At 43.9% G+C, this 18,393-nt stretch overlaps 1 protein-coding gene across 3 annotated transcripts in view; it reads right to left on the bottom strand.

Annotated features, from left to right (window-relative positions):
* The window catches only part of LOC119386797 (diuretic hormone receptor), a 130,634-nt gene that overhangs the window by 69,192 nt on the left and 43,049 nt on the right, over positions 1–18,393 (bottom strand). For 2 of the 3 annotated variants that reach the window (XM_037654070.2, XM_037654071.2), the window contains exon 2: positions 2,451–2,740. In XM_037654070.2, the coding sequence (XP_037509998.1) occupies positions 2,451–2,475 (25 nt within the window). In that variant the 5' untranslated portion in view covers positions 2,476–2,740. Of the gene's footprint in view, positions 1–2,450; positions 2,803–18,393 lie in introns of those variants that run through there. The other variant, XM_049413245.1, reaches the window with a different exon arrangement.

Below are 18,393 nucleotides of genomic sequence, written 5' to 3'. Positions count from 1 at the left end.
TGAAGCTGTAAAATATGAATGACCCGTGCTTAGAGGAGGCATCCGCACACGAGACACAATTTTTTATGGTCCATTCTAGTCTGTTCATAAAATTGTTCTCGACCTTTGCTCCGTCCTGTCGAATCTACCCTTGTCCCTGCTTCTACTGTTCATTTTAGCATGTCACATCGACATACGCACTGACAAACTACGTCTTCTCTAGTGGACTTAGTGAGTCCGATTACAATATGTTTGCATACATAGCTGCAAATTTTGGAAATATCGGCGTCAACGAAAACGTTGCCCTGAAATTGGACAATCAAAGCACCAGCGCATCATTCAAGACCTTGTAACAAAAGCGATAAGCTGCAAAAACGCGACGAAGCTGTTTTTGTTGCACATTTGAGTGAGTAAGGTAGTAAATCTGACCTTTCTAAGCAAGAGTTCGCACGACGAAACGGAATTCGAATAGGTATTTTGTCTACCGGTCGGATGGATGGATGGATGCTATGAGCGTCCCCTTTAAAACGGGGCGGTGACATGTCTGCCACCAGGCTCGAAAAAAAAAAAAAACTTCCTTGTTTCATGTTGGCCTAATACCTTATCTACATTGATTAAATCTATGTTATTATACCAAAAAAATATAAATTCACGGTCCATCTCTTTGCCTCTTAAGGCAGAATGACCTTATTTTTCCCCTATTATTTATTTTTGTTCTTTATCTCTACTTTTCTGCCACCAATACTCTAACCGTCTCTTACTTATTTCTATCGCGTACGTGTGCAGCTTTCCATTGTTGTCCCTAAAACCCAAGGCTTCATGTAGACTCGTGCCCACACGTATACCTGGGTGAATATCACCACATTCAATCAGTACATGTTCCATCGTTTCCTTAATTCTCCCGCAGCATGTACATTGTTCTTCTTCGTTACTGAATCTTTTATAACTACGCGTTCTAAGGCAGCCCGACCTTGCTTCAAACAGTAAAACGCTTCTCCTTGAATTATCATAAAACCTTTCCCTCCTTATTTCGTTTTTTCGCTTTCGGTAGTTACTCAGAGCCGGCTTCTTTTCCATCGCTGCCATCCAATAAGTCCTCTCCGCCTCTCTGACCTTCCGCTTAATGCTCCTTGTTGCCATATCGCCCGCACTGCTAGCCGTATATTTACTGGTGAGCCTCCTAGTTCTTTTTCTCCACTGCGTGTCAACGCTTTTTCTAAACAAATACCTGAAAACCTTCTCTGCCCATCTACTGTTCTTCATTTTCCTCAGCCTCTCTTCAAATCTCATTTTGCTCTGAGCTTCCCTCACTTCAAAGCCTGTCCATCCCATATCACCCTTTACAGCCTCATTTGTCGTCTTCCCGTGAGCGCCCAACGCGAGGCGGCCCACCGTCCTTTGATTTACATCCATTCCTGATTGTACCTCTGACTTCATGCACACTACTGAGTTCCCAAATGTAAGCTCCGGGACCATCACACCCTTCCACAGCCCTCGAAGCACCTCGTACCTATTGTATCCCCATAAAGCTCTGTGCTTCACAATTGCAGCATTCCTCTTTCCCTTTGCTACCGATGCTTTCTCTTGTACCTCCATATATCTATCCCCCTCATTTACCCATACTCCGAGGTACTTGTACTCGCTTACCCTCGGTATTTTTTGGCCCTGTATAAAAACCACATGGCCTTCGTGATCATTGAATACCATCAATCCACATTTTGTTGCTCTAAATCCTAGTCCTAGAGCCTCACATTCCCTTCCGCATATACCTGCCAGTCGCTGTATATCATCTTGACTGTCCGCAAATAAGACAATATCATCAGCATAAAATAGACCTGGAAGCTTCTGCTCAACCATCGTGCCGACCTGCTTGTGTGACAAATTAAATCCAATGTTGCTACCTTCTAGCGCTTTTCCATCCTCACCATGTACAGCATGAATAACAGCGGGGACAAAGGACATCCCTGTCTCAGCCCCTTGCTAATTTCAACGCTGTCCTTGCTACTTATTCCTTCCCATTCTATACAAACTGTATTTTCTCGGTATATTTCCCTCAAAAGCTGTATACAGTCCGTCACCCTATGCCCCACGTTCCCTTTCAGTATATCCCACAAATTTCCTGATTAACGTTGTCATACGCACCGGTAATATCTAGATACGCTACGTATAAGGGCCTGTTTTCTATTTCGATATTTCTATACACTGGGTAAGAACAAACAGATTATCGTCTAACCGCCTGTCAATTCGAAATCCATTCTGAAGTTTTCCCAAAATATCAAAAAAGCTTTTAGACACCACCTACGAGCGCACTGCTTGAATTAGGCTCTGTGAAATTCTATGCACAATATATAAGTTTAAATGAAGTTGAGGAATAGGAGCTTAGTGATTCGATTCAGTTCAAACAAAGCGAGAATCTTAACGTTCGCGGCTATTGGAATCAGTGCATTGAATTGAAAAAAAAAAGAACTCACCTGCGCTTCGGTTCACGTCCGACATGTGACACTGTATCTCGGCTGCGGATGGCCTCGGTAGAAAAACTGAAGAGTCATTGAAGAGCGGCAGTAGACCCCAGGGTAACGAAGAGGGAAGACGCGTTCACGCTGTGCGACTCTTCCCCGGAAGCGTATGACAGCACAGCGACTTCCGGTTGTGGAAGCGCCATGTTCTCGGAGCCGACGCTCACGTTGTTCGCTTCAGGAACGGACACATTTCCGACCGACTGCTGAACATAGCCGGTCGTAATTGCTCCTTCAGCCATTTTCTGCGTCAGAGCAAGAAGGACAAGGCATACGACCAATCAGAAAACTTCTTTGTACATAAATAACAACCGCCACGTCCGTGTGCACTATAAAGGTAATGTCAAACGTAGTATCGAGCGTCCTGCATGTTTAGAGTCATCGCCCCAGGTATCGATAGAGCCGCGCTCAAAGGCGAATACTTAACCAAGCATGAATTTTAGGAAAACCAAACGGGACATATGCCATGGCGTGAAAAGGATAAACTATTGCGGAAATTAACGAACAGTAGTTTGAATATTACAAACGCAGAATGTAAAGAATGGAATCGATGGCTGCTTAACATGAATGCCAGAATTTTATGAATCTCTAACTGATGCGACGTGAGAGCTGGCTAATAAACACAGTTAACGTCGGTGAGTTTCACTGGATTGGCAAAGGTGAGAGAGTGAACAGACCTGTAGCGTGAGAAGAAATACTTTCATCCCGCCGCACCGGGGCGCCAGCTTCGAGTCATAAATAAAGCCGGGAATGTGGCTGATAGGCATTGATAGCAGACACCTCCCTTCATGGGTGACTATATGCTTAATAACTTTTTCAACCATTCCTCCTCCTCCTCTCTACTACTACTACTACTACTACTACTACTACTACTACTACTACTACTACTACTACTACTACTACTACTACTACTACTACTACTACTACTACTTCTGGTACTCAGTTGGCAAGGATACCATAGATATGATTTGAGGTGCTGAGAAATTCATCTGCGTCGAAGCGAATCTGTACGCAAAATGTTCGTTCCAATCATTGATTCTTATCTCAGTGCATTTTATCTCATTTTGAGCTCACTTTCCAGCAATTTTCTGGGTTGTCTGTAGCTGTTCACTGCTGCTGTTTACTCTTGAGCTGCAAGAAATCTTTCCTTTTTCTCAATCTGCACGATGTTTTATTCAAAAAAATAATAAATGGAGGAGTTGTGTCTTCGTTCTTTTTTTTTTAATGCTTCTGACCATTTCACATTGTGTCCTGACGCCATTATCACCTGATGCAGAAAGATGTTCAAGTGACGGCTATAATCATACCTTTGTAAGAAAATATATCAAAAGTACGCTAGTGTCTATTATCGTTGTTAATGCAGTTTGCATAATGTGGTCTCGACAAACCTCCGTCAGATTTGTTACAGCGCACCACGTGTCCCAAAAGGTTGACTTGAAAGAAGGAAATTCTAGGAAATTCTACTGTAGGGGCTGCGAAGGATTTTTTCCTCCGGAACTATTCTGCCAGCTCCTGCGACTGTGGGAGGAGCTCATTATAACTCCCATTAAGGAGAAACACTTAGCCACAGCTGCCTTGGCCGAAAGGGTCGTGGCCCACGTTGAGCTACCCTGAGAACCGCGCCATCTGATGCTATCGATAACAAAGAAGTTCATTCCTCCCGCCTTCATAAAACCCTATGCAATGCGGCAACGTGCCAAGCGTCTGAACACGCTCGCTTGCGCGCGGCACATTCTATGACGTCTATTACGCCTTATGAGGTATGAGTTTATTGCATAGTCGTTAGAGGGTCGGGTTATGCCACTAGAGGCCCAGAATTGAAATTCAGCCGTTGGAATCTTCTTTATGCTTAAGGTCTATGTCAGGCTCTGGTCTAGAGGTATAAGGAGCGTTGACGTCATTCATCCTTCTGTGGCTAATCAGTTTTGTGGAGCCTCGGAAGGTGGGGGACTGGCTATAAAAGTGATAATCACCATCCCACCGTGTGTAGCACAAAGCTCCAAGAAAATCCATGCGCGTTTCTCAGAAGAAAACCTTCTTTGTTGACGAAAAACTCGTGTTGGTCTTGGGTTCCAAACAACTTTCAGCACCAACAACTTTCTATGGCGGTCGTTTCATCAAATGGGCTATCCAGAAGGCCAGCAATTCGCAGCGCCAGGTCGAATCCACAACTCAAAGCACATGGACACAGAATAGTGCAAATCAGTTCTGTGGATTCTGCAAGGCGGAGGAACTGTTAGGAGAGGGAACATTCCATGCGCCCATTCGTAAAAAAAATGGTGTATGGCAGGTTTTTTTTGTTTCTTGTTTGTATGGCATCTCTCGTGGCTAGATAACATCATTGGCCCGTGTGTGGGCGAAAGTGGTGACATCATACCGGAAGCTGAATCTTTCTCCCATCCGTAATCCTTCATTATAGCCAAAAAATTTTATTTACATTTAAAAAGCCTACGCCTCTATTTTTATGCAGAACTTGCTTCATCTATATGTGTGAGAAAACTTCCCAGCACCTGCACTGTCCGTCTCTGTCGATACAACGGCCATGGGCTCGCTCGTACTATCGACTCTAATCGGCTAGGCTGAGAACCATTCTCCAGCTTGATACTCCGGACACAGCTGGCACAAAAGTTAAATTCACGAATTATAGAAGCTCCTAAGCGCGCCGACGCAGTTTAGCGTTTAAATTCCTTCGGTGGATTCTTCCGTGTGTAAACACAACGTCCCCTTTACCAATTTTTTCCCCACTTTCTAGACCCTATTATGTTAGTGTAGGATATCAAATTAGATGTCCAACCTTATTTTTCCGTGTTTGATTTGTTGCTGTATAAGGCTAGGTGTCAGATGTTCTCAAACAACTGCGAAAATTTCGAAGAAACAAAGATGGTGTTAGGCTTTTCGTCAACGGGAAATAAGACTACGAAAAAGAGGCCTATTGTGCAAATATCTTTTTTTCGTATGATGCGTTTGATTAACAGTAACCGCTTTTTCAACAGAATTTTTGAGACAATACAATATTGTTATTAAAATTTTATGAAAGTCGGCTACCTGTCTTCTTCGCACACGAAGTATGCGGCGAGGCGGAAGTACTTTGCCTCACCTAAAGCTACATTGAAATGAATGATTTACAAAAACTTCCAGTTTACTTTTTGATTAATAATATTAACACAGTACCTTACATTTAAGCAATTGTTTATTAGTATACGCAATTCCAGATATTAATAATTGAAATTGAAGGCCCCAATCCAGGTGATGACGCCACTGAGAGCACCGGACTTTGTGATGTGGCGGACGGGACGGACTTTGTGAAGTGGCGCGTCGCAGCCGAATCAGGTCAGGAAAAACGACAAGTATAGTCTGCAGTACACCAGCGCACCGCTTATTTTTTGCGTGTGATGTCCCGTGCTTATCTCATCTCTTGGTGCTGTACTTAAGAAGACTGCAATTACATTTTTTTTGCTTGCTGCACAGCGTTTTTTGCTGGGCAGTCACTGTGGCACTTCTTCTCAGAGACAAGCGAAAGATTTCTTTGCTCTTACTTAGAGGTCAAGAAAGAGAGAGATGAACACTACACACTAATAAATTGCGAAGTATTTTTTAGCGAACCAAAGGCCCTTTGACCGTTTTTATCTATCTATCTATCTATCTATCTATCTATCTATCTATCTATCTATCTATCTATCTATCTATCTATCTATCTATCTATCTATCTATCTATCTATCTATCTATCTATCTATCTATCTATCTATCTATCTATCTATCTATCTATCTATCTATCTATCTATCTATCTATCTACCTATCTATCTATCTATCTATCTATCTATCTATCTATCTATCTATCTATCTATCTATCTATCTATCTATCTATCTATCTATCTATCTATCTATCTATCTATCTATCTATCTATCTATCTATCTATCTATCTATCTATCTATCTATCTATCTATCTATCTATCTATCTATCTATCTAGAATTGGCGCGTACCAAAAATTTGCATGGGAGGGCGTAAGCGTATGACGAACACTATGAACATGAATAGCGCCGGATTCTTGTCGCGTACGTCATGAAACCCTTTCCTTCAGTCACGTGTGGCACATAGCCGTATACCACAGCCCACGGAATGGGGGTATGAGCCACAGGTGATTCAATAGGTTGTACCAACCCAGCCCTCTTGCTCTTCTCAGGACCAAATAAATATAAGAGGGATGGAATGACTGAAAATCACGCTTAGAGCCGCAATCAAACCCCAGGCATTCTGCGACGCAGTCCAAAATTCATCCAAAGAGCTACGCCAGTGCTTGATTTGCTTGCGGTATACACACTATAATGACGTCATATCACGGCAACGTCAACTGTGGCTGCACTGTTAGCATTTTTTTAAAAACCTCCATGACTGTTAGCTGTCGGTGTTTCTAACAATGTAATAAACATTACGTATTAGCTCCTATGACACGCCAAGCTATGGTCAACCATTGATCAACCAGCAGGAATAATACAGCAAAAACCGCTTCTTGTGGTGTTCACATCATCGCGCAGTAGCGTACAGTTCATTTCGATAAAACTGACATATGTGCTGTAACGCGAGTACCCACATAGACTCATAGAATGAGTGGTATTTGCCTAATTTTTACGTATATTTTGGTGGATTTCTAAAAGGTGGGTACGCCATAAATTAACACTCGCTACAACTTTTCTCTACTAACAACAACCCTAAAATAATAACTAAAAAGTGAATTAGCGAGTTCTTGTTAAACAATCTTTTCAATGTAACTTTAGTTCCAGAAAAGCATTTCCACCTCGACGTAGAGTTTGTTTGCCAAAACGACAGGTGTCTGACTTTCATAGCATTCCAATAAAGACCTATATTGCCTAAAACAAAACCTGCATTTTTTTTTTCAAGAGAAGCCCGTGCATTTTCACTAGACGCAACAGTACGACATACGACTTGATTACCTAACAGGCCGTCGCGTATGCTTAAATGATTGCACTATACTATGTTTAACCCTCTAAGTTTGTTTAATTGAATTTTATAGCAAAAGATCGGATTTTTTAGGCCAATGTAAAATAAAGCGTTTTAGCGTTTTCGCCTTTTTTTGTTTGCCCTGCGGCACTGTTACGGTTGAGCCCCTTATTAAGTCCTTCTGTCAAATAGAGCAAACGTTCCAAACTGTTTGTGGCGGCAGACTTTAGCACACATTTTTTCTTAAGTTCTGGATCGTTCCTGTGTTAGAACGCGTCACGCAATCTGTTCTCAAAATGGCAACTGATCCGACAATTCCTGAAAGCCTTCTCAAGTTGGCACTGCGCACAGCAAAAAAGTATTGTAAAAAAAAGGACCACCTACATTCTCGCACTAGTAACCTAAGCGCCTTATACATTGCCATGTCTAAAGCTCGCTTTCCCGAAAACACGAATTGCCGACATATGGCATGGACCGTGCAAGCACTTCAAATTTATCGTTTTCAGAAAAGATCGGAGTCACGCAATCGCCATTACCGAACACCCGTCTACACGATAGACCTCTTGCATACCAAAGAGACCATAAAGCTCGTGTTCAGCAGTACGCGACGGCGGTGTGAAAACTACCGATATTGAGGTTGAAATGCCGCATATTGCTTTATTTCCCGTGAATTCAGTGGTTTGCGTAGGCGCGCACGAACCGCGTCATAAATTACGACCGACTATAAACAGGACCTGTCGGAATTTCGCGGACGCAGCAAGCGTTAGCAAGTGCCGCATATGCAAACTATGCTGCTTTGATTCGTAAAGCGCTGTCATGTAAAAAAGTGGGAGCCAGTTAACAGCTAGAACCCGTGGAGGACAGAGCCGATTCGCAGACATATCTGTGCTCACGAGTTTTAAATAGTCGTTCTTTTAAGTTCAGCGGTGCGATACTGGCAGGCAAACTAAATGTGGTATATCTAGCGACAGCGGCGAACTTTTTTTTCGGAGTGACTAACTAATGAAAGTTGAACTACTTTTTTTATCATGAACAACTTAGATTACGAATACCATAACTTGTCACTGACGCGCGCATTTGTTCGTTCTTTCTCCGGGACAAATTCGGAGCCGGGACGAGGCCGGAGCTTCTTCGCAGCACTGCGTGTTTCCATTCTTATAATTACCTGTCATTTCATACGTAGGGGTACACAGCACATCGCGTCGACGTGATGCGCGCTTACAATTTCCATGCACCTTGACGCTACAAATGTCCGTAAGTTAAGCGACCTTATTTAGAAGCCCAAAATTCTACAGGCTTAGTTATTCGATGACTGAGACGAAACGGCTGCCTGAGGCAGAGCGATATCATGCGTGCTCCTAATAACTTTCGTGACGTCTAAAGCAGATGGCGAGCAAAACAATTGCCAGTGTTAGGCGTTTTTTTTTTCTTCGCTCATTTGAGAGGTCGAAACCACCAACAACGGGCCACACGTTCCACATGAAATGACGTGTGACGTCAGCGGCGTTGCGCAAGCAGTGCACTTTACAGCAATATATGTGTAGGCAGAGTTGGGTATATTAAACAAATATGCAGGCTGTCGCAATCATTTGTACTCATTCACACCATCGATGGCGCACTTCACTCAGACCATAAGCTAAGGTTCCTTTGAATTTAATATTTCGGCTATCCAATATTTGACCGTCTGTATATCTTCCATTGCACACTGCCGCCCATTCACATAGCTCAAAGCATGCCATATTAACAGGGCGGCTTATGCAGTAATATCGTTCGGGTTGCGCAATTGTTCTAAAGTTTTCTTATTACTACGCATTGCATGAAGAGTGCGTTTCGCAAGCCTTTCTTCGCTATTGGTAGTTGCAGACCTTTCTTCATAATAACAGCGCTCGTGTTTGTGACATGTGAAATATAAGTCACAAAAGGAGGTTAGTGTATAGTATTTTAATATATGAAGTACCAAACCGCATCGGCGGAATCGAGCCTTGAATGAAACAGGTAATTAGACTTTAAGCTCTAAATGGACTAGCCACAAAAGGAGCTTTGTCTTTGGGTAGAATAGATTTTAGCTCGCAGGCTACGCCAACGGATAAGAGGTCTTTCAGAATAGCGCCCGGAGGCACGAAAGGACTAATTAGTTTGCAGGCGAATGGCCGGCACATAGTTGTTCGGTACTAGTTCCTTGCACAAAACCGGCAGATGTAAGCTCGCTCCTCCCACTCTGACGCAACGATCCACTCCACTGCATACGCGGTTCGACGCGAACAATGCGGTCTCTTAAATTAGGCACATTACAGAAGCCACAAGGGACGGGTGAAGTTCTGTTCTCCTTCGATATGTGTGCCATATGGTACACGTCGTGCGGTGTTGTGTTATATTGTGTATAATGCGTCAACTTCAGACTGATGGAAGCAAAGTCGGGACAAGCAATGCGAGAGGCACTCGCCCGGTCGCCTGTGTTCTCTTCGTGTCTGTACGCGTTAACCTCCTCGTGAGTCACCCTTCAAAAATTACACGCTTGAGAGATAAACCTGCGGTGCGTAGATCAGGCGGCGACGATCGGTTTACATACCAAAAAGTGCCAAGTTTTTTAAAGAAATGCGATGGGGATTTCCTAACAACATTCAAAGTATTATAAATAAGATCACTCAGAATTTTCGTTACCGCGATGGTACGCTTTTAGTAAGACTCAGTGTAGTAATTAGAATAGTACTTACGTAACGTAGAAAAAATAACTTTAAACCTAAAGAGTCATGCAACTTATCTCCATGGCAGAATTTCAGCGCCTCGACTAAGAAGCTTACAACCATTATGACAAAGGAAGTTGAGGCTCGTGTTGTTTTACAGGACTCAGGTTCAGTTTCGTTCGTCATAATGAACATGGAAACTCAAGTGGGAGCCTCACTGTCATGCCCTTAGGTGACGCTCGCGAGGGAAGTGATTAGCTCGAAATCGCACTCGGGCGAGCAGGCTCTAATTAAGCGAGATCCCTTATATAAAGCCGCGTATCTCGCTCACTTTATGGTTGCCCAACAGTGACGCGTAAGGTTAACGTAAGTTACGGGCGTCAGCTAAGCCCGCCGCAGTTGTACTCTCTGTCAGTTTAATTTTCCTCGCTGGCACTGGCTCGAATTCACTACGGCGTAAAATTTAGAAGCGTAAGAGTTTTGTGATGTGTGTGGTTAAACTCAGAAATACGTGATTTGAGTATTTATTTCAACGTGGTCAGCCGTTTGGCTGATTTTAGAAGCTCATGCAGTTTAGTTCGCGTGAACGGTCGTCTAATTAAATTGTTGTGTTATATTCAAGCCTGTGCGGTCGCTGTAATAGCAATCCAGAAAAAAAAGAGAATTATCATTCAGTCTCTATTTTTGTGAGAAATTTCTTACGCGTTTGTTCATAAGTTTGGAATGAAGTAACCGAACGTTTAAGCGAAGATGCGCGCGCTCTTCGGCTGGCAAGAGTCACTCGATTCATGAGCGCGTTGATATCAAGGGTCCGATGCCAGCGTGTGGCGGGCTTGACGGCAGCCGCGCACCAACGGCCAGCAGTAGGCACACTCGAGGAACCATTCAGCGAGCAGAGCGCGCTGAACCACCTCTGAAAATGTGTCACGCGGGAGAGAGAGAGAGAGAGAGAGAAATAACTTTATTTATCCCATCTTAAGGAAAAGGGGCTGCGAGATGAAGGCGAGGGATCCTACTCGCGGTAGGCCTCCTCTACCACCTCAGCCCACCTCAGGATAGCCTCCTGAAGTGCGGGGTTGTAGCTGCGCATGGCAGCCTCCCACAGCTCACGTGGGAAGACATATGAAACAAGGACAAAAAAAAGGGGGGGGGTGAGAACGGTGGGAGAGATATTAAAGAAAACTTCGAAGGGAACGCAGCGCAACCACAATAACGCCGTCCTTACCCTGTGTAAGGAAAATCAAGAAAGTGGAACCATTTAGTGAACCCTGAGTGCACCATTACAGTGCAGCAGCACAGAATGCACGAAAAGCGGTGTGCTGCACTGATGGTCGCGACCTCGAAAAATTAAGAGGACGTGTGACTCCGGCCACAATAGCTGGGTAGGTAAAAAGGAGGAATGTTCCTTGCGAGCACCAGTCAAACCAAGCAACTGGTAGGTGAACTTGTTATTGGTAAAAAATAATAACATAGGCAGCGCTAACTCATTTAGCCATTAAGAGAACATGGTTCCGTGCAACCAGGAAAGGAGAAATAAAAGTAACATATTACAGAGGAGCTAGGAATATGAACCAACGTCCGGCCGTTAGCGACCTTCACTGACCAAACGAACAAGTTCAAGCGGATAAAGCATTGCTCTGCTGGGAACGTCAGCTTTCCTCTTCTGACCTCTGTTTTGTCTTTTCTTTTTTTGCTTCTCTTGAAAAAAATACCAAGGCGGTTTTTTTTAGATTTATATTTTTTACAAGACTCCGAAGGTTTCTCGAGAACCGCCAATTAGAAGCCATCTACTCCGGCAATCGGTGCGTGCTAAGCGGCCCAGCATATAGTTTTGTTAAAACGTGCATATATGTTCAGACAGCCATTTTTCTCTATTAGCTTCACCTTTCATCCTTTCTGTGCTCCATGACAATGCTGGCATTCACTGACTTGCCGTATTTTAAGAGAATACAATATTTTTATTAAAATGTTATGCAATACGAAGCTCTGAATACAATGATAAGTATAGAGAAATATCTTGGTTTGATGCAATCTTATCAGTGTCTATGGCCTTACGCCAGTGTACAACATGGCCTATAGCAGCGAATGGATGAACTGGCGACTAAAACAAGAATGTTTTCTAGAAAGTGAGCGAACAGCGGAGTGCCGTAAGCGAAAGCGAGCAGGTCGCTCAGATACATTTCCAGGTCATCTCACTTTGTCGTCCTAAATGTTTCTGCCATCATCACCAATACCATAATCGAAGACTCGTTCAGATATGAGTAAACTCTATTCGTGCCTTTCACTAAAACTGAAAGCATAGCGTGAATGTCACGATGAGACATATTTATCGTGGTGAGTGTTTTCGGGAGGTTATCGAAGGACAGGAGAGGCTCAGTAGCGTGGTGCTTTCCTGGGCAATGACCCTAAACGGCAGGGCTAGATGGCCTGCGTGCTTAACGCAACTAAAGTAATTGTCTGTTCTTGATCGCTTTTTATTTTAGATTACAAAACCGACAACAAACACAATGTTATTCATCCGTACGGTACATCTCATCTCTCGTTTACGCTGCCCCAGCCGACATACGGGCGTTATGCTGCCGGCGATTGTGATTATCGTTAAGCAGCCTTAACCGCAATAGAGTGCGTATTTGGACCGTTTTGTAGATGTCCAAAAAAACGAGTACTATCGATAACCACAGGACAACAGGACAAAGACGGACTGAGCGCTCTGTCCGTGTCGGTCGTCTTCTCCTGTGGTTCGCGCTGTTTCTCGTTTTGTATATAGTCTTAACCGCGTTGAAAGTGTCGTTATCGTCATTTTTACTTCGTCGTTTAAATAAGCTTTTCGGCCTTCGCAGGTGGCATGACGTAAACCAGGTTGTGCTGAGAGCATTTATCGACAACATTTCGGGCCTTAAAGTTTGCAAAGTGTCACAAGACTGTCGGAACGAGTGCACACCATCTTACAATGAAGGTTGAAAAAAAAAAAAAAACTGGGAAGCGACCGTTATAGTAATTGAAGGGACATCCTTTTATCAACCAGAATCGTAACCATATACCTGGCTGTCATAGTTTTTCAATCGCTTTTTTCATAACTAAGCACTGTTAACTCGAAACTGTCATTTCTACGTGTGCGCAGAACTCCAACCAACACCTGTGCAACATTTCGAAATTGGGACACATATCATCTGGAGCTGCCAAACTCATTTTACCTGTTAACCTATGCCATACGGATCGGCAGAAATTTCAGTTTTTGAAATGCGAAGCGGGCTCAATTCCAGAAGGATTATGGCGCCAGCGCCTCGGCGAAATATCCAGGAACGTCGTCGCCAGATGTTCCACGTGGAGTGGCAGTCGCAAATTAAAATCTTGCGAGCGAGTGTGCAAATATGTGCAGCATGTGAAGAGAACCGCGGCAACATGCTTGACGTGCCTCTTCAAACCGGGTCCATTCACGGAGAGTTTAGAGAGGCCTCAAACTCATTCAGTGCTTTGAACGTGCAAGTTCATCGAAAAAAGAAGGAAGAAAAGAAAATCTGCTAGCGTTTTTGCGTGGTACTCCTTTTTTATTTTTCTTTATTTGAAGCGATATCTTTCACGTGCGTCATTTGCTATTTCGGTGACTCGCGAAATTTTTTGCTCGAGGACCTTGGTGCATCTTGAGGCACCTGCTTGAGGATGCAAAACCAATTTCTTTTGGAGAGAACTAGAGGGTAAACGAAGCCCAGCGAAGCGTGTGCTTAGAGCTGAAAGAGAGGCCGTCTTATAAAGCGTTCCCCCGCGGCAACCGCGATTGTGTTAGTGTTTGCGTTCCATAAGATTCCCCGCCTGCAAAGACTGAAGAATTCCGACCGCAAGTTCCTTTTTGAAACGCTCAGAGACGCAAAACACTTCACGTTGTTGGAGTGCTTGACAGAAGGCAAACTCGGTGCGATAAAGTTCGCGAGGATGATAACTGAATTCTAGGGCTCAAGAAGCAAGAGCAACAAACTGCACACTACTGCAGTCAAGTTAACACAGTTTCAATGAGCATAACCCAAATAAAACCGCTTGAATACCGACGACTGCTAATCATGTATGTTCACCTGGTAAACACATCTGGCCCAAAACTAGAAGGTTAGTTAAAGGGAAGAAGAAGAAGAAAGAAAGACGAGCGCGTGTATACGTCTAGCAATATTCTTAGCAGACACTAACTTGCCTAAGAAGTTATCCTGAAGTTCGCCTGCTTTGCAAACACGTTTCATATTCTGACTATACGACGAGCGCAGGCGCTTCTAACGTATACCAATACTATTACCATGCGGCAATGCGTGACATAAATTTGCCACTGTGCTATCGGCAATGATGTCTACAGATACCTCTTTTAAACCTATAAAACCTTAAAGTTCGCGGTCATAAAACACGCCGGTCGCGTTGGCAAGGTAACTTTAGGTGTTGCCATAAGCTACTTACGCATAAAAGAAAATATACGATACGTATGGAAAGAAAATAAAGGCGGCGCAGACATATAGCCGCACATAACTTTAGAAGTCCGCAGCATTTTTCTCCTCAAAGGCGGATGCTTACAGGCCTGCACCAATGGGCGTTCGCTCCACACTGACGTCACGAGCTGGACGGCCGGTGACTCCGCCTTCGGGGAACATTGCCGAGTGCATGAGCGGGACTCTTTCCTTAGCCGCGGAGGTCATCGGCTGCCGCTTTTCAGTCATCTCTGCGGGGCCTCTCCCGACTTCTTAAGTTGTATGATATCCGACTATAGTAAAGTCATAGCCGATGTGGTTTCTTGACCACAGATTGGACCTTTGTGCACCCTGTCAATCCTTACGTAATCTTAGAAAGCGCCAACCGGATCCGCACGAAACAGAGGAGCAGTGTGTGTGTGTGTGTGTGTGTGTGTGTGTGTGTGTGTGTGTGTGTGTGTGTGTGTGTGTGTGTGTGTGTGTGTGTGTGTGTGTGTGTGTGTGTGTGTGTGTGTGTGTGTGTGTGTGTGTGTGTGTGTGTGTGTGTGTGTTTCTCACCAGTGTCTGGTCTGATTCGGGCTTTCGAAGCGCGCTTCGTAAGAGCACCAATCGAACGGATGTGGAGTATCATCTGATCAGTGGTTGATAAACCCGGCCGGTAACGAGACACTTAGGAGTTAAAAAATGTAGGAATCCAAGCTAATAAATAGTGCCACGCGAGACGCATAAAAGTTACAGTTCCTCGAACTTACTTCTTGTAACCCAATTTCACGTTACCTTTTTTAATTGTTTTTAGTAAACCCTTCGCAAAGAAATCTCTGCTGCGTGAACTTTTTTTTTTTGTTTCCTACGAACGCAATTTTTAGCTCTCTTTCGAAGCTTTCTTTAGATGTGGACGCAAATGATCAGCTGTGTTGTTCAGTATTAGCAATCTGCCGACCGCAGAAATTTCGTTTTGTTGAGAGTTAGTAATAATAACTGATGGGCTTTAACGCCCCAAAACCACGATATGATCCTGAGAGACGCCGTAGCGGAGGGCTCGGGAAATTTCGACCACCCGGGGTCCTTTAACGTGCACCTAAGTCTAAGCACACGGACCTCGGGCATTTTCGCCTCCATCGAAAATGAGGCCGCCGCAACCGCATTTTCAATCTTGCGACTTGCGGTCCAGCATTCGAGCACCATAACCATGACCACCGTGGCGGGTTAGTTGAGAGGCGGTGTATTTGCCGTGACGGCCATTTGATGGCTTATTATTATTATTATTATTATTATTATTATTATTATTATTATTATTATTATTATTATTATTATTATTATTATTTACTCTTGTGCTTTATTTATAGCACTCAAAGTGTACTAGTTATTCGAGCACAAGTAAACAACGCAGTGTGAAGGTTAAAAAAACGCGCATAATCCCCTCCGGCATGTGTCTAAGTGATGCGTAAGCGTTAGGAAAATCTAACGGAAGGACAACCATAGGAAGGCGCATCCCGTGACCACCGGAACGCGTGTTTGACACCAAATTTTCGCAGTCAGAATTTACCACACCCGAAAGATCCTCCATGTCGGCTCTACATGTCGTTCTAAGGGAGGGAGGGGGGATCCACCACTACGAAGTACTTCCATGAAGCCTGCATATAAAGCGCTCCCCGTTTACATTTGTTTTGTAATGCCAGTACAACGCATTCATATCTCTCAGATGTAATCATATCCATATTCTTCAAACCTATTGTTAGCTCCGCGCAAGGACCGCATAATAATTTATTTGGTTCTTTTTTATATTTATTTCTTTATTGCAATTCGTTTTACATCAAAGAGAGATGGTAGGACACACAACTTTATCATTGGGTCGGCTTCGAAATGCTTAGGCATTTAAAACTTACTGTGTTACCTGTCATCATTCGCAAAATTATTCACTATTAATCATGTCTAGCGCAAACTGCTAGATATAGGCGGTACACGAGAACTTCTAATCTATTTTACCGGCTATAGTTATAGCACTTTATCTGGTACTTGACTAAGAGTGTAGGTTTCTTTGGACAAAACGTCCTTCCCAGCGATAAGCCTAAACTTTTCTTCCTATCGCGTTCCCATGAAAGCGCATAACCTCAGCCGATGACGACAGCACGAATAATGTATAAGTATACCAGGGAACATAACGGGCCCTCTTGTAAATTACAGGGGACACTTAAAATAATGCAGTACGGGCTGGTATTGTCTTTATAGCTAGGCGACACCTCTTGTCGTACATGTATATACATATCAAATAAACTAAATAGATAAAGCTACGCAAACGTACCTTCAGCGGTAATACTCCCATGCTCCTTCTCATAACGCTGACAGGTTCGTTTTTCACCCTGCATAAAACGCGATACGCCCGCAGCTTCCGCTTTGCTGATGGTGCTCAACGCCTGTCGACGTCGAGAAGCGATATCCGTTGCTTGACGACGCCTCTACAGCGAACGAAGTAGCTGTGTCATAAACGCCTTTCGACATACTCAAGGCATCTGTTTTATTATCATTATTTTTTGCAAAGCAGCAAGAAAAACACATAAACGATTCTGCGCAACCCCAAGGACACGACGGTACGCGCCTTTCCGGTGTTATGCTGCTCGTAGTCGGGATCGATAGACATTAGCCATACTGAAGCGGTTAAATTACGCATCTTATCTCTTCCGTTATTTGCACTTTACTGCGGCGTCTTTGTGGCATCATAGTGCACTTAACGTTGTTATACCGGTAGTTCTGACGCGGGAAAATCGATGTCATGTCTGTTCATTATTCGTGCCTTAAGAGATCCTGCTTCTTTTGTTCATCTCAGCAATCAAAATTGAAGTGCGCTGTATAACTTGGGAAAAAGAAATACATATCTTTGGAAAAAAAGCAAGAAATTGAGCTTCTTTGCTGCAACCAGAAAAACGGAATAAACGTCGGACTGCGTACGCGGTATGAGACCAAATGGCCGCCGCGCAGGCCTGCGCAAGTCTCGAGGGCACCCCTTTTCCCGGGTTTTGGCTGGTGCGCCGGCCAATAAAACCTAGCGCGAATAATCACAATACATAAATACATCACAATTCCTTCCGTAATTTATTTGAGCTGACTTTGAAGCTCCAAGATTGCCGTAGACGTCAGAGAAAACTCGAGACCATTCCACTCTGTTAAGGTAGGTGACCAGAGGAGAATAGACGGGCGCACTCCCGTTTTTGCTCTCGTCGACTTTCTTCATAAGCGCGTTCATTTGCAGCGATTCTCGCAATATGCGGCCGCCATATTCTTGCTAAGGGTGACCGTTCCAGCACAGCACCTAGACATTATGTCGAAACGCTTACCGACTGGTTATTACCAACCTAATGCACTAAATGCATTAGAGGGCACCAGGGGTTTTATCAGTTGAATATGCAAAGCACACGTCTGAGACATTCCACTGATATATAGTTCCTGTATATGATACATTTAGGTAGCAGAGTTGCGCGTCTGTTTTCCAAACTCCACTAGCAATTATGCGTTGCGGAGAAGCTAACGCTAGGGGCTATTTTTGTATTTCTCAACGAAACCGCTGCAGCGAACTGGATTAACACAAGTCATCGACAGTCAGGTGATGACCATATCTTCAACACGCCAAACGCAGGCATGTCGCCTGCAAAAACGGAGTGCGGATTCGCCGCATAGCTGTGGGTGCTAGCCAGACCTACGCGCAACTTCACTGCCCAAAGGTAGCATATTCAGTAACTCTACACTGATAAAACCCTTAGTGCCCTCCAGTGAGCTGTAGAACTAATGTAGTAAAGTTAGTTGTTCAACTTCTTCCT

This window comes from Rhipicephalus sanguineus, chromosome 3, assembly GCF_013339695.2.
Source record: "Rhipicephalus sanguineus isolate Rsan-2018 chromosome 3, BIME_Rsan_1.4, whole genome shotgun sequence".
NCBI classification, from domain to species: Eukaryota; Metazoa; Arthropoda; class Arachnida; order Ixodida; family Ixodidae; genus Rhipicephalus; species Rhipicephalus sanguineus.
This window is presented reverse-complemented; position numbering and strand designations above follow the sequence as displayed.